At 42.6% G+C, this 16211-nt stretch overlaps 2 protein-coding genes across 2 annotated transcripts in view; both read right to left on the reverse strand.

The window, feature by feature from the left end:
• Positions 1–240: 240 nt before the first annotated feature.
• Positions 241–4620, reverse strand: LOC133561469 (uncharacterized protein K02A2.6-like). Its single transcript, XM_061914757.1, has 2 exons — positions 4374–4620; positions 241–3194 (listed from the first exon to the last, which is right to left on the reverse strand). Exons 1-2 carry the CDS (start codon positions 4618–4620, stop codon positions 241–243), a joined length of 3201 nt encoding a protein of 1066 aa, XP_061770741.1.
• Positions 4621–4855: 235 nt separating this feature from the next.
• The window catches only part of si:ch73-95l15.5 (uncharacterized), a 37804-nt gene continuing 26448 nt past the window's right edge, over positions 4856–16211 (reverse strand). Inside the window, exons 8-11 of the mRNA XM_061915538.1 lie at positions 8958–9125; positions 8670–8861; positions 7095–7286; positions 4856–5914 (exon numbers count right to left, since the gene is read on the reverse strand). Of these exons, the coding sequence (XP_061771522.1) occupies positions 5807–5914; positions 7095–7286; positions 8670–8861; positions 8958–9125 (660 nt within the window). The 3' untranslated portion in view covers positions 4856–5806. The remainder of the gene's footprint in view (positions 5915–7094; positions 7287–8669; positions 8862–8957; positions 9126–16211) is intronic.

Raw genomic sequence — 16211 nt, forward strand, 5'->3', positions numbered from 1 at the left:
ACCCTGCCGAATCTGGTGGTGACACCAGCTTGTGTCGTCTGAGGGTCCGGCTCAGCTGGTGAGCAGGATTGTGGTGTGACGTAGTCAGGTGAGCATGGTTGTGGTGTGACCCCACCCGGAGTTGGGGTGGGCGGGTTCCTGCCAGTTGACTCTGATGTTGGTGACACCCCTGGCGATGGTCTCAGGTGTCTACGGTTGCGTCTCAGCACAGTCCCATTCTCCATTTTTACTGCATAGGACCTATTCCGGTCCTGTCGCACCACTGATGCAGGTGCCCAGTATGTGTCCGGCCACCTGTGACTGCACTCGCACCCGTTCTCCATTCTGAAGTGGTCTCAGGGGCTTTGCCCCTCTGTTGTAGTAGCGAGCCTGCCTGAGTTGGTTTTCTCGCACAGCTGAGTCCGTGTCCACTACAGCAGGTTTCAGTAGATTCTCACACATTGGTAACAATGTCTTTGTCCGACGGCTCATTAGTCTCTGAGCTGGACTGGCCTGAAAGCCTTGTGCTGGGGTGTTTCTGTGAGCAAGTATGGCCAAGTAGGGGTCTGACTTTGCCTGCAGTGCTTTCCCCATCAGCCTTTTAGCAGTCTTGACAGCAGACTCTGCTTTTCCATTGCTTTGAGGATAGGTAGGTGAAGATGTAACGTGTTCGAATTCCCAGGCCTGGCTAAATCTTTTGAATTCCTGTGAGCTATATTGTGGGCCGTTATCAGAGAACACCACGTCAGGCACACCATGGCGAGCGAAATGTGCTTTCAGCTTATGGATAACCGTGGTGGACCTGGTATCAGGTAGATAATCAACTTCCCAAAAATTGGAAAAATAGTCCACTGTCACTAAGTACTCTTTGTTATTGAAGGTGAATATATCTGTGCCCACTTTTGCCCATGGCCTTAGTGGGAAGTCATGGCTCTGTAATGGTTCTTTCTGTTGCCGTGTGTCTTTTTCTCTGCAAACTTGGCAGTTTCCCATGTACGTTTTTAGCTGTTCATGCATACCCGGCCAGTACACACATTCTCTCGCTCTCCTCAGGCAGTTTTCTATCCCTAAATGTGATGCATGGATCTTTTCCTTCATTTCTTTTCTTAGAGCCGTCGGGATGACTGCCCTCTGTCCTCTAAAGATGACATTGTCCTGTACGCTTAGCTCATCCCGCATATCAAAATACGGCCTCAGCTCATCCTCGACCTGCCCTTTATCATCTGGCCACCCCTGCAGTATTCTTCGTTTCAGCACCTGAAGGGCCTGGTCCCGTTCTGTCTCCGTTTGGATTCTCTGCCGTCTCTCCTCTGAAATGGGCAAGTAATGAATCATGTTAACAGTTTCAATTTCAGCTTCCACTGACCCCTCAGTTGCACATTCAGGCAGGTACGCTCTGCTCAGTGTATCAACTACCAGCATAAATCTGCCTGGAACAAACACTACTTCTATGTCATACTTTTGAAGTCTCAACAGCATTCTTTGTAAACGCTTTGGGGCGCTAAGCAGTGGTTTCTTTGTGATTGTTTCCAGAGGTTTATGGTCAGAGTGTACAACCACCTTTCTACCATACGTGTATTGGTGAAACTTTTCCATCCCAAATAATATAGCCAAGTACTCTTTTTCTATTTGTGCATATCCTCTCTCAGTGGAGGTGAGTGCCCTGCTGGCATATGCTATCGGCTGGCCTACCTGCAAGAGCGCTGCACCCAGTCCGGTTTCTGATGAATCACATTGGAGAGTGAGGTCCTCCGTTGGGTTGTAGTACTTCAGTACTGGTGCTGAGGCTATCATTTCTTTAATTTTCACAAAGGCAGTTTCCTGTATGTCAGTCCACTCCCATATCACATCCTTGTGAGTCAGTTGCCTCAGGACCTCACAGCTATCTGACAGGTGTGGGCAAAATTTTGCAAGGTAGTTAACCATTCCAAGCAATCTCTGAAGGCCCTTGATGTCGGCGGGTCTAGGCATTTCCTGTACTGCGCGTACCTTTTCAGGGTCAATTTTCAAGCCCTCCGATGTTAGTCTGTGACCTATGTACGGCACCTCCTTCTGCTTCAGCCTCAGTTTGTCAAAATTCAGTTTAATGTTGCATGTTTCGCATCTCTCAAGGAGTTTTTTCAGTTTTTCGTCATGATCTCTCACTGCCATTTCCTGATTTTCTCCTTCACCGATGATCAAGATATCGTCAGCTATAATGCGCACCCCTGGTAACCCATCAAGCGCCTGCGTAAGCCTGTGCTGAAACACCTCAGGAGCCGGGCTGATCCCCATCGGCATTCTCATCCATCTGTACCTTCCGAAAGGGGTGGCAAATGTTGTCATGTAGCTGGACTGCTCTGTCAACTTCACATGCCAGAATCCATTCTTTACATCACACACTGTGAATATTCTTGCATTTGCTAGGTCTGGTAGGACATCATCGATTGTTGGCAGTGGGAAATGTTGTCTCTTTAAGGCTTTGTTTAGGGGTTTAGGATCAATGCAGATTCTCAATTTTCCAGATGGTTTCTTAACCACGACCATGCTACTGATCCAATCTGTGCTCTTTTCGACTGGTGTGAGGATTCCTCTTTCCACCAGACTGCTCAGTTCCTCTCTAAGTGGATTCATCAGTGCCACCGGAACTCTTCGCTTAGGTAACTTTACTGGAGCTACGCTGTGATCCACTTCCAGATCATATGTCCCTGACAGGCAGCCATCTCCTTCAAACACCTGTGGATATCGTTCTCTGATCTGTTCTTTCTCCGGAGTATTTTCCTCACTGCCTGTGTGTTGGACAATCTCATCAATGGCCATGATATTTTCTCTTTGAATTCTCACTAGATCCATGCCCTGTACTGCTTTATTGCCAAGTAATGGCACAGATGACTGGCCATCAATCACCATGAATTCAAGCCTATACAATTTCCTGTTTCTCGGATTCCTTATTTTTATCCTGCATTTGCCCAAAGGCTTCAGAGTGCTTTTGTTGTACATGACAAGGACTTGCTGTGTCTGCTCCAGTTTTGTGTCTGGGTTCAGTAGGTGTATTGGGATAATATTGCAGCTTGCTCCACAGTCTAGCTGAAATTTCACTGGCCTCTCCCCCAGCAACATTGTCGCGAACAGTTGTCTCTCCTGTGTTTTTTCCTGCCCGTCTGAGTGAAGGCTTAATATTTCCTGATACTCATCCTCTGTCTCTGCTACACTGTGTATTCGTTTGATCTGTGAATCTGAAGTTTTGCATTTGGACGCAAAGTGATTGTATTTGTTACATTTGCTGCAGACTTTCCCATAAGCTGGGCAGCTCTCTTTTTTCCACTCATGGTTTTTTCCACAGTACTTGCAGTTCTTTATTTCTTTCGGTCTTGCCCCCTTTGCTTCAGACACTCTTTTAACTGCATGCACCTCTTCACCTACTTGCCCCTCGATTGTTTTCACATTTTCCTTCGAGAGATCTGCTGCTCTGCATATTTGGATGCTTTTTTCCAACGTTAGATCTGTCTCGCGCAGCAAACGCTCTCTCACATGCGAATCATGGATCCCGCATACAATTCTATCCCTAATCAAGGATTCTTTTGCAGTCCCGAAATTGCATGTGTCTGCGAGCACTCGTAGGTCAGTGACGTACTTGTCAATCGTTTCGCTAACATTCTGGTTTCTGGAGAAAAATCTGTATCTCTCAACAGTTTCGTTTGGTTTAGGATTGCAGTGTTTGTCGAACAGTTAGTAATTTGTCTAGCGTTTCCACTAGTTGCTCCTCTGGTTTAAGTGTAGTCCACAATGTTTTCCCCAATTCTCTGCCTGTTTCTCCAATCAAGTATTTGAACACTTTTACCTTTGTCTTGTCGTCAGAATCTGCTAACGTTATGTCCACATACAGTGAAAACTCATCTTTCCACGTCTTCCATGTTTTCGCCAGGCAAGTAGAATTCCAGTCCAATGTGGCGGGAGGTTTCAAACCGAATGCATCCATCGTTCTTTTTCGTTGTAAAATGCTGTCTTCGGCTTCCTCCTTCACCTCAACTTCTTCATCTGACATTCGTAAGCGTTGTTGTGTTCGGATTTACCGCTGCCACCATGTTTTAATGTTAGATATCTTATTAAATGAAGACGCACACACAGAGTTGCCGTTCAGTCATTTTACCGGGTAACTTCAGAATAATGTGAACATCCTGGTGCACCCCTCAAATCCCACCGGGTGAAACCCATACATTGTAACAGTGTGTGAATGTGAGTGTGAATGTTGTCTGTCTATCTGTGTTGGACCGGCGATGAGGTGGCGACTTGTCCAGGGTGTACCCTGCCTTCCGCCCGATTGTAGCTGAGATAGGCGCCAGCGCCCCCCGCGACCCCGAAAGGGAATAAGCGGTAGGAAATGGATGGATGGCTGTGCGCAAACATTTTCTCGCCGCTGATGTTGCAGTTTGAGATCTTGTTGCTCTCTTCGGACTGCATTTCGCTGTACTTCGCCGTGTGACCGGCCGAGGCGCTGTAGCTCCGCGTCTGGATGCAGGTAGCGGGTCGTCCAGCTCGGGTCTGCCGCACCAGGTGCTCTGCCCACCGGATGGAGCGGAACGTACTGTCGCGCCAGGACTTCGGGCCTACGGTGACAGAACCAAACTGAACGACCTGGAGACTCATTCCTTCGGTTGTCATCCCCTCTTAAAGTAACTTTAAACCTTTGAAAATATACTTTTTGATTCTTTCGAGAAGTTATTTACCCGTAGCTAATTGTTGTAGTAGCCTAGCAACTACCCGGAAGTAGCCTGAAACCCGAGCTGCTTGGCGATTGGATAGATTGGGGAATGACGTCACTGGAAGTACTTTTGGGGTGGAGTTTTCTAGTCTCCAAACAAAATACCAAAAACGAAATGAAGACAACGCCATAAAATCTGGATCAGAGTGTTTAATTCTCTTGAGCTCAAAATCACCAACCTACTAAATTTAAACAAGAAAAACACAAAAACGCCCAGACATAAAAACATTCAATCAATCAATGTTTACTTATATAGCCCTAAATCACTAGTGTCTCAAAGGGCTGCACAAACCACTACTACGTCCTCGGTAGGCCCACATAAGGGCAAGGAAAACTCACACCCAGTGGGACATCGGTGACAATAATGACCCACTGGGACGTCGGTGACAGTGATGACTATGAGAACCTTGGAGAGGAGGAAAGCAATGGATGTCGAGCGGGTCTAACATGATACTGTGAAAGTTCAATCCATAATGGATCCAACACAGTCGCGAATGTCCAGTCCAAAGCGGATCCAACACAGCAGCGAGAGTCCCGTTCACAGCGGAGCCAGCAGGAAACCATCCCAAGCGGAGGCGGATCAGCAGCGCAGAGATGTCCCCAGCCGATACACAGGCGAGCAGTACATGGCCACCGGATCGGACCGGAATCCCTCCACAAAGGAGAGTGGGACATTAAAAGCAGAGGACCAAAGTAGTCCATAAAAAGGATATTTTGGTGCACAACTGCAAAGAAAAAAAGACTAGATATAAGTAGCTCATTTATAGAAGATATGATTAACAGGGATTTCAAAAAGGTAGCCTTAATAGAATTCCATCTTTAGACCAATGACATTCAAAAATCAATGACTGTACATACAGTAATCAGTGCTAATATTTTAAATCAAGCGTATCCATAATGGCAGTATCTGACTAAAAGCTCCAAGTTTCCTGTGCGCCGTACCTGAACCTGGCTCTAAGTGCAATGCTGCGGAACTACTGTACACATAAATACACACCACCACTATACAGTAGATACGCTTTTGGCAGTAAAAGGTGGTGCTGAAAGTGCTAAGTGGACGTCCGGCACCGCTCGGTCATCCTGAGGTCACAGTGCGTGTTTGACGGCCGACATGCGCTCATCACGTTTCTTCAGCAAGTTGCGCTGCAGCTCCACAAACTGGCGGTCCCGCTCTTCAGCATCCTGGAGGATTTGCTAAACAGGAGAGAAAGTTTTGTTCAATACCACACATCAGCCATCTACATCTTGCGAAGACATGCATTTTGAGTCACGTATATAAATGACATCTTCATACAGATTCACACAAACATCACGTTTGCATGGTGTTCATACTTGCCAACCTTGAGACCTCTGATTTCGGGAGGTAGGGGGTGGGGGGCGTGGTTGGGGGCGGGGCGTGGTTAAGAGGGGAGGAGTATATTTACAGCTAGAATTCACCAAGACAAGTATTTCATATATATATATATATATATATATGAAATACTTATATATATATATATTTAAAATGAAATACTTGAATTTCAGTGTTCATTTATTTAGACACATACACACACATAACACTCATCTACTAATTGTTGAGTTAAGGGTTGAATTGTTTATCATTGTTCTATTCTCTGTCACTATTTTTCTAACCATGCTGAACACCCTCTCTGATGATGCATTGCTGTGTGGCACGCACAAAAGTGCTTTCATCAAATGTACTAGAGACTGGAATCTTCCATCTCTCCCTAGCATGGCCTAAACCCGGTCAATCTTTGCTTCCTGAGGCTGTCCAGGTCCAATCTCAGCTGCGGCGTTGAACTTACAAGCGTATTTCTTCATCTTACTCGTCGTCGGCGCCGCCACGGCTGTATCTTCTTCGTTCTTCTGCTTCGTCTCCTTGTTGTGTGCGCAGTTGTGCACTGCACTCTCTAAAAGCCGTAGATGTTATTGTCACATATACATGTACAGTTGATGGCAGTATTGTCCTGTTTAAGAGTGTCACAACATTGCTGTTTACGGCAGACGAACTGCTTTACGGTAGACGAAAACGTGACTGCTGTTGTTGTGTGTTGTTACCGCGCAGGGAGGACGTGTTTGAAACTGCCTAACAATAAACCCACATAAGAAACCCAGAACTCGCCCTCGATCATTCTACAGTTATAACGTCATTGGGCAGACACGCTGTTTATATTGTGGGAAAGCGGACGTGAAAACAGGCTGTCCTCACTCAGGTCCGCATGGAGCTGGAAGGGGGGTGGCCTCCAGCTCCGCCAGAGTTTCGAGAGATTTCCGGGAAAAAATTTGTCCCGGGAGTTTTTCGGGAGAGGCGCTAAATTTCAGGAGTCTCCCGGTAAATCCGGGGGTGTTGGCAAGTATGATGGTGTTCTTCTACCTCTAAGAGTTGGTCTCTCTTCTCCAGGCTGTCCCTCAGTTTTCTCTCGGCTCGTTCGGCGTCCTCTTGCTGGTTCTGTCGCATTCTGTCCGCCTCCCTCCGCCGTTTCTCTTCCTCATGCAGCGCCCGTCTGGCGTCATTTAGCTGAGCCGTCAGGGAGGACGTGGTCCGAGTCTGGTTCTCCTGCTGACTCTGAAACGTGAACGAAAAGGAACAAGATGGAGGTATACAATGCAGTGAAACCTCGATTTACGAACCCCTCTTTTTTTTTTTTTACAAGCTTTTCGGTTTACAAACGGTGTGCAAATCATGTCTCGGTGTACGAACACTTCATTCATTCATTTATTTTGTTTCCCGCTGGCAGAAATGTTGTGCTTGCCAATGAAGAGATAGCAGAAGACAGCTTCCTACCACAGCAAGTTTTTGTTGTTGTTGTTGACTGTTTTTTTTTTTGACAAAACAGTTAACAATACAATACATTAGAAATGCTATCCTCCCCACTCAAAAAATAAATAGATAAATAAAAATCAGTCAAAAAAAAGGTGTACCCCGCCTTCCGCTCGAATGCAATTGGAATAGGCTCCAGCACCCCCCGCAACCCTGAAAAGGGACAAGCGGTAGAAAATGGATGGATGGATGGATGGCAAACAAGTACGAGCAAATATTGATATAAAGCCACAGGCAACTGCACTTCCGAATGGCCTCAACATGGTGCCGCAATACACAAAAGCAAACAAAAAGGCTCGTCAATCACCCACAATTTAACCACATCTCAATCGGGGCCAAGCTGGAGATCAGTCTCCTTCACATAATTTAGGAAACCACTCCATACTTCACGAAACTTCACAGAACCACCATTCAATGTCAGTCTAGTCTTTTCTAGTTTGAGGAAAATAAAGAATATCTTTAATCCAGCGGGTGTGGCTCGGGGGGGGCGGTTGCCTTCCAATGTAACCTACAGCAAGGTTTTAGTTGTGATGAGAACTGACTTTTGTAAAATGATGCCAAAAGCGGACTTATTTCACAGCAGGGTATAGAACTTTCTCTCTTTCAGCATCGCCTCTTTCAATCCCGAACACACACGCCCTCCTCTTCCTCCACCCTTCAGATGCCTTTTCTCTCTCTTCGTCAGCTCCTTGAGGGGCAACTCCCGAGAGGACTTTGCCGATCAGCTTTATGTACTGTGAGTGGATTTTACTTTTTTAAACGTTTAATATTGTAGCAAAATGGTTGTTAAAGTGAAGGATTTTTGTGATTACTGATCGTTTGTAAGGACACCTTAAAGAGTTTTTTGTGTGTGTGCCACGGCAAAGCAGCATATACAGCACAGTTCAGCCGTTGTTTGGGCTTGTTAATAAAGAGATAGTTAATTCATAACCCTTTTGATAGTTGGATGTAAATGACTTTATATTAATTTATATTGTGTTAGAGTGTACACACCTTCACTAAAACATGGACTTTTGTCAAAGCTTTCTTATAGAGATACTTGCTTCACTGTACGCACTTTTAAATTTACGAACCAATTAAGTTTGTAAATCGAGGTTCCCCTGTACTGCACTGGAAAGCGTGTCGGACCTGAACGACGGTCTGGTACTCCTGCAGGGTGGCGGTGAACTTGGTGACCTCCTGGCACAAGGTGGCACTGTGTCCCTCCCTCTCCGCCAACAAGGCAGCAAGGTGACTCTGCTTCTCCCTCAGCTGTGAAGCCAGGGACGCCTCAGCTCCGCCCCCTGGCAAGCCTTGGCCAATCACAGAATCAGACAGAGCCTGGAGAAATGAGATAGGTCATCATGGTAACATGACATCATGTTGATGTTTAATAAAAAATACAATAAATTATACATTCCTTTTTTTTTTTCTTACCAGAACATCCTTCTGACAGCTCTCTAGCTCCACCTTGAGGATGTGGACAAGCGCCTCCTTCTCTTGCATAGTGGCAGCAAGAGCCCTGTCCCGCTGCCTCCACACCGCCCTCTCCTTCTCCACCTCCTGCAGGAAATGCTCCTTTTCATCCAGAGCCACACGAAGACCCTGGGGGGACAAAATTTACAACATTGGACACCAAAAACCTCCAATGAAGTAATTTGTTGGAGTCTTAAAGGGGACTTCATTTTTTTTTTTTGCTTGTTGCTCACAATCATTATGAAAGTCATAACGACAGGTGGATTTTTTCTTTTAATGCATTCTAAATATTAAATACATTTCATCAAAAGTCTGTTTACAATGGAGCTTATGGAGGACGCTCTATTCTGCCTTTAAAACCCTTAAAAACATCCAAACACCTCCACTGAGGTTGTATATACATGATCCATCCATCCATCCATTTCCTACCGCTTATTCCCTTTGGAGTCGCGGGGGTTGCTGGTGCCTATCTCAGCTACAATCGGGCGGAAGGCAGGGTACACCCTGGACAAGTCGCCACCTCATCGCAGGGCCAACACAGATAGACAACATTCACACTCACATTAACACACTAGGGCCGATTTAGTGTTGCCAATCAACCAATCCCCAGGTGCATGTCTTTGGAGGTGGGAGGAAGCCGGAGTACCCGGAGGGAACTCACGCATTCACGGGGAGGACATGCAAACTCCACACAGAAAGATCCTGAGCCCGGGATTGAACCCTGACTACCCAGGACCTTCGTATTGTGAGGCAGGCGCACTAACCCCTCTTCCACCATGAGTATATATATAATGTCGTAACAGGCACATTTATAATAAGATGTAAAATTTACTGATTTTGATCATTTTAAACATTAACTTCAAAATCGCATCACGACGGCCGCTTTTAATTTTTTTAACAACATGGCTGATTATCACTCACTGCAGATTTCATGAGACTACAAATATAGTAAAACATAACTTACTGTACTCGGTCTACTGTCATAAGGATGCAGACTGCTAGACTGTTTATATATTCCCATTTGAAGAGTGACTCATAATCTCCACAAAGAAACGGGGTGGGCGGGAACAAGTGTCTTTCCGTGTCGTCTTCGCCAGTTTCGGGTCTTAAATGGCTGTCAAGGTGTAGCAACTTGTCAGAATACCTACTCAGACATCTCATGTCCAGGTGAGAGGCATGATTTATGATCTAGGATAAACTTACAGGAAGCGAGGGAGCAGCAGACCACTCAATGATGTAAACATCACCACACAAGCTTGTGATCACGGAGCAGCTTTAAATAATTTGTCTGTGTTTGCGCTTAAAATAAAAATATCACTAACACTTGGCTAATATTCAAGTCACAATATGTAAATGGGGTATTGGTTGCCCTTTTTGGATGTTTTTTTATTGGATTTTATAGGCGGAATAGAGGACCTCCCATTGGCTCTGCTTTCAGCAAATTTTTATTTATGTTTAATTACTATTTATAATGCATGAAAAAAAATCCACCTGTCATGTCTTTCATAATGATTGTGAACAAAAAAGTGCAGATCCCCTTTGAAGGGGGACCTGTTATGCAAAACCAACAATTTTTTGGGGTACCTGCTGTTGTGTATTTGGGTTCAGATTAAGTCCTAAATTGTTTAAATTAGGCTATAGAAGCATTACCATCGGACCTTTGGTCGTTCCGTCCTCTAGAGCAGTGGTTCTCAACCTTTTTTCAGTGATGTACCCCCTGTGAACACTTTTTTAATTCAAGTACCCCCTAATCAGAGCAAAGCATTTTTGGTTGAAAAAAAACAGATAAACAAGTAAAATACAGCACTATGTCATCAGTTTCTGATTTATTAAATTGTATAACAGTGCAAAATATTGCTAATTTGTAGTGGTCTTTCTTGAACTATTTGGAAAAAAAGACATAAAATTAACTAAAAACTTGTTGAAAAATAAACAAGTGATTCAATTATAAATACAAATTTCTATACATAGAAGTGATCATCAACTTAAAGTGCCCTCTTTGGGGATTGTAATAGAAATCCATCTGGATTCATGAACTTAATTCTAAACATTTCTTCACAGAAATATTTATGGAACATGTCCATAAAAAGTCCAGCTGTCAACACTAAATATTGCATTGTTGCATTTCTTTTCACAGTTTATGTACTTACATTCATATTTTGTTGAAGTATTATTCAATAAATATATTTATAAAGGATTTTTGAATTGTTGCTATTTTCAGAATATTTAGAAAAAAATCTCACGTACCCCTTCAAGTAATGAAATGAAATGAATTGAAATAAGTTTATTTCGGTCATATAATCAATCAAATCAATCAACCATTTTGTGTGATCAGTTTTACAGTACATGTTATATGTATACAATTATGCACATTTACACACGAAAGAAAAGAAAAAGAATGACCAAAAAAGGAATAGGCTGAAGCCAAAGCTTATATTTGCCTATCCTATACCTTCACTGAAGATTTGATTGCCTGGAACATCAACGTTAAAAAAATAAATAAATAAAAAAATCAATGGGATGAAACTAATTGTTACTATATTTTATAATGTTCAATTATTTCACCTTTCAATGTTTTCTTAAACCTTAGCAAATAAGTGCATGTCTTTAACTTGAGCTTGTTCCCCCATTTAACTCCTAAAACTGTAATACATTGGTATTTTATATTTGTTCTCGCTTTACCTATTTCAAAAATCGATATCCCCGTAAATTATAGTGTTCTCCTCTTAAACGAAATAGCCTGAGAATACAAGCTGGAAGGCTGTTCTTTACTCGAAACATAATTTCCATTGTTTTAAAAAACACAATGTCTGAAAATTTTAATACATTTGAACTTGTAAATAATGGATTGGTATGTTCATAGTAGAAAGTTTTGTGTATTATTTTAATGACCCTTTTTTGAAGTTGTATTATTGGGTCTATGTTTGTTTTATAAACATTTCCCCAAATTTCAACACAATACGTTAAATATGGAAAAATAAAAGAATAATACAACATATGCCGTAGAGATGCGCGGTTTGCGGTCACAACCGCGGAGTCCGCGGATAAACCGCGGGTCGGGTGGGTGACATGACGAAAAAAATAGATTTTAAATAGATTCGGGCGGGTGGCGGTTGAACCGATTCGGAAATATATATTGTAATAATCCCAGGAATGTAGGCTCATAAAGCGTCTTCGTTTGTCTTGTCTTTATTGCACAAGATGTAATACAACCACACAACATAGCCACAACTCTCGTTAACAAGCTATCCCAACATTCTGGCCGCTTTGGTGTAGAACACATTAAAGCCTTCTACAGAAAGCTAGGAGTAGTCAACAACAATTTCAAATTAGAAATTGTCTCAGCTAATGAGGTGCTTAATAAATTGAGCGCGCTCCACCCAAACAAGGCCACCGGCGTTGACAATATCCCTTCCAGATTCCTCATGGACTCTGCCACCACCATTGCCCCAATAATCACTCATATAATAAACCTCTCAATCAAACAAGGCCAAGTACCCAAGGATTTCAAGATAGCAAGAGTAACCCCCCTTTATAAAAAAGGAAGCAAATTAGAACCTGGTATCTACCGACCTGTTTCTATTCTCAATTCCATTTCGAAAGTAATGGAGAAAATAGTTTATGAACAGATTGATAGATACCTTCCTACTAATAAACTAATGTACAAATTCCAATCCGGCTTCAGAACTAACCACTCCACTGACACATGCCTTCTCTATCTGACCGACCACATCAAACATGAGGTGGACGCGGGCAAATATTGCGGCATGGTCATGCTGGACATTCAGAAGGCCTTTGACACCGTTAACCACGCTATACTGTTGGATAAGCTCCGAACAATCGGATTCGATGAAACCTCATCGAGCTGGATGCAATCTTACTTGGAGGGGAGGAAACAGGTGGTAGAGGTGAACGGCACCATGTCCCCTCCCGTCTCAGTAAGCTGTGGAGTCCTCCAAGGCAGTATACTAGGACCTTTACTGTTCCTAATATACGTAAATGACATGCCATCAGCATGCCACTGTGAATTGTTCCTGTTTGCGGATGACTCGGCCCTGCTGGTATCCGGCAAGGACAAGTCACAGGTGGAACAAATCCTCAGTGCTGAACTCCTTAATATTTGCACCTGGCTCGCCGACAACAAGCTATCCATACACTTAGGTAAAACGGAATCCATCCTATTTGGGTCCCAGATCAAACTTAAGAAATTTAGTGACTTCACTATAAAAGTGGGTGACATTGTTATCACCAAGAAAGATGAGATCACCTACCTAGGTTCCATTCTAGAGGCTAATCTTTCCTGTGATAAAATGGCAACCAAGTTAATCAAAAAGGTTAACCAAAGAACGAGATTCCTCTACAGAATCTCCTCTCTGGTCAACAAAAGAAACTTGAGGATTCTAGCGGGAACTCTCATTCAACCCTTCTTCAAATTACGCTTGCACCTCCTGGTACATCAGCACCTCCAAAACCCTCAAATCTAGACTCCAAACATCCCAGAATAAGCTAGTCCGGTTACTTTTAGACCTCCACACCAGATCACACCTCAATCCAACCCACTTCTCCAAAGTGGGCTGGCTCAGGGTGGAGGACAGAGTAAAACTTGCACTGAGCCTAGTTTATAAAATCCGCTACACCTCCTTGATACCGAAGTACATGTCGAACTACTTCCTTAATGTAATTGACCGTGATAACCACAACACCAGGGGGAGCTCCACAAACCACGTTAAACCAAGATTCCGATCTAACAAAGGTCCTAACTCATTCTCTTTCTATGCCTCATCAATGTGGAATGCACTCCCAACAGGTATAAAAGTTAGTGCATCTCTATCCTCCTTCAAAACCGCTCTAAAACAACACCTCCAGGCAACTTCAACACTTTACTAATACCCTCCTCCATTCACATCCCATCTCCCCGGATTATAAACAACCTAATGTAAATAATCAAATGTACTTCTAATGTATATACTTGTTCTTATGCTATCTGAACTCACTATGTTCTCTGCTGGCTGTACATATCCTACTAAATAAGTCCTACACTGTTTCAATGTCCACATTTCTCTGTTGATGCAATTGTTGATGACTGAAGTAATGATATCCACCAAAGCTCCTCATCACATCCCCCGGATTGTAAATAATGTAAATAATTCAATGTACATACTATGGTGATTAACCTGTGTGATGACTGTATTATGCTGATAGTATATATTTGTACCATGAATTGATTAACATGGACCCCGACTTAAACAAGTTGAAAAACTTATTCGGGTGTTACCATTTAGTGGTCAATTGTACTGAATATGTACTGAACTGTGCAATCTACTAATAAAAGTATCAATCAATCTATCAATCAATCAATCAAACAGCTCTCATGTCTCTAACGCTTTTCCCGGGACAACTCGAACTCTCACTTCCTGTCGACAACGTCACGTCCCTTTCTCTCCCGGAAGTCCCGCCCCCCAGCCAAAGTCATTGGCTAACACCCCGTAGCCAGCCGCTACATTATACATAGTTAAATGTTATGTTGAAGAGGTTCATTTAGCCTACTGACGTGTATTTATAAATTGTCGATTTATATAGGCTAGTAGGTAAAGTGTTGTACCTGACAACACTTGATGGTACAATCCATATAACACGTCACAGACAACGTCACGCTAACATCACGGGACACCTCTGATGAAGGCTGCAGAAGCAAGGTAGCCCAAACTTGTCAGGTACAACACTTTACCTTACTAGCCTGTAGAAATCAACCATTTATAAATAGTTTAATGTTGTTACCCACATACGAAAAACGAGCAGCACTCTTTGAAACAATATGTGGGCATACTTTTATTTTGAAGTGTCTCGTTTGGTCTGTCGACGGATGTAAGGAAGCTACTTCCGGGTATGGCCAACGAGGTATTTGTCATTTGTTGGTATTTCACTTGGTAAAATGTTTGATCCACATGCTGTGCATGTTATTATTTTTACGTTTGTAACGTGCTTTATTTATTACAGTTTTCACGGTGAATTTGAAGGGAAAGGAAGCCTTCAAATAAATCAGTTCAAGAAAGCCATTGCGTCTGTGCTATTTGGAGGGAGTTACACTTTCTAACCTGGTTCGGGTGGGTGGCGGGTGGATGACGACTTTAGTGATGCGGTTGTGGATGATATAATTGCCTATCCGCGCATCTCTAATATGCAGGCATTTCTTATTCAGCATGTGTCTTACTTTATAAAGAATAGCAATAGATTTGGATATTTTTCCCTTTATATACTTAATATGCGGTTTCCGACACAGTTTATGATCAATTATTATCCCCAAGAATTTAGTTTCATATACTCTATCAATTTTCACTTGATTTAATTTTAATTTTGCTTCACAATTTGTCCTTGCACCACTGAACACCATAAATTTAGTTTTTTTATAATTTAATGATAACTTATTAATATCAAACCATTTTTTTAGCGTAATTAACTCAACCTCCATTATCATCAACACTTCCTTCAAGTCTTCTCCTGAACAATATACATTTGTATCATCTGCAAACATAATACATTTCAATTTATTAGATGCTGAACAAATATCATTTAGGTAGAGTATAAATAACTTAGGTCCCAATACCGAGCCTTGTGGAACAACACAAGTTACTCTTCTTGGCTGTGTTTTAATCTTATTAATTTCCACATATTGAGATCTGTTACTTAAATAACTACTTAACCACTGTTGTGAAACACCTCTTATGCCATAGTTTTCCAATTTCTGCAGAAGTAAGGAATGATAGATTGTGCCAAAAGCTTTACATAAGTCAATAAATACTCCAACGGTGTGTTGCTTTTTTTCTATTGCTGTAGCTATGGACGTAGATCGATTACTCCTGAACCCATACTGATGGTCATTCAATAGCTCATGTATGTCAATAAACTTCTCAAGTCTATATACAAATAATTTCTCAAGAATTTTTGCAAATTGAGGTAGTAAGGACACAGGTCTGTAATTTGAGACCATATGTTTATAACCATTTTTATAAATTGGAATAACTTTTGCGATTTTCATTTTGTCAGGAAAAATTCCAGTTGATAAAGATGTATTGCATATATAAGTAAACGGCTTCAGGACACAATCCATCACTTCTTTAACAAGTGACATATCCATGTTGTTACCATCGACAGATTTGTTATTTTTAAACTTTATGACCACTTTTGACACATCACTTTCACAAACTCCACCAAGAA

Source organism: Nerophis ophidion, linkage group LG11 (genome assembly GCF_033978795.1).
Source record: "Nerophis ophidion isolate RoL-2023_Sa linkage group LG11, RoL_Noph_v1.0, whole genome shotgun sequence".
Classification (NCBI taxonomy): domain Eukaryota; kingdom Metazoa; phylum Chordata; class Actinopteri; order Syngnathiformes; family Syngnathidae; genus Nerophis; species Nerophis ophidion.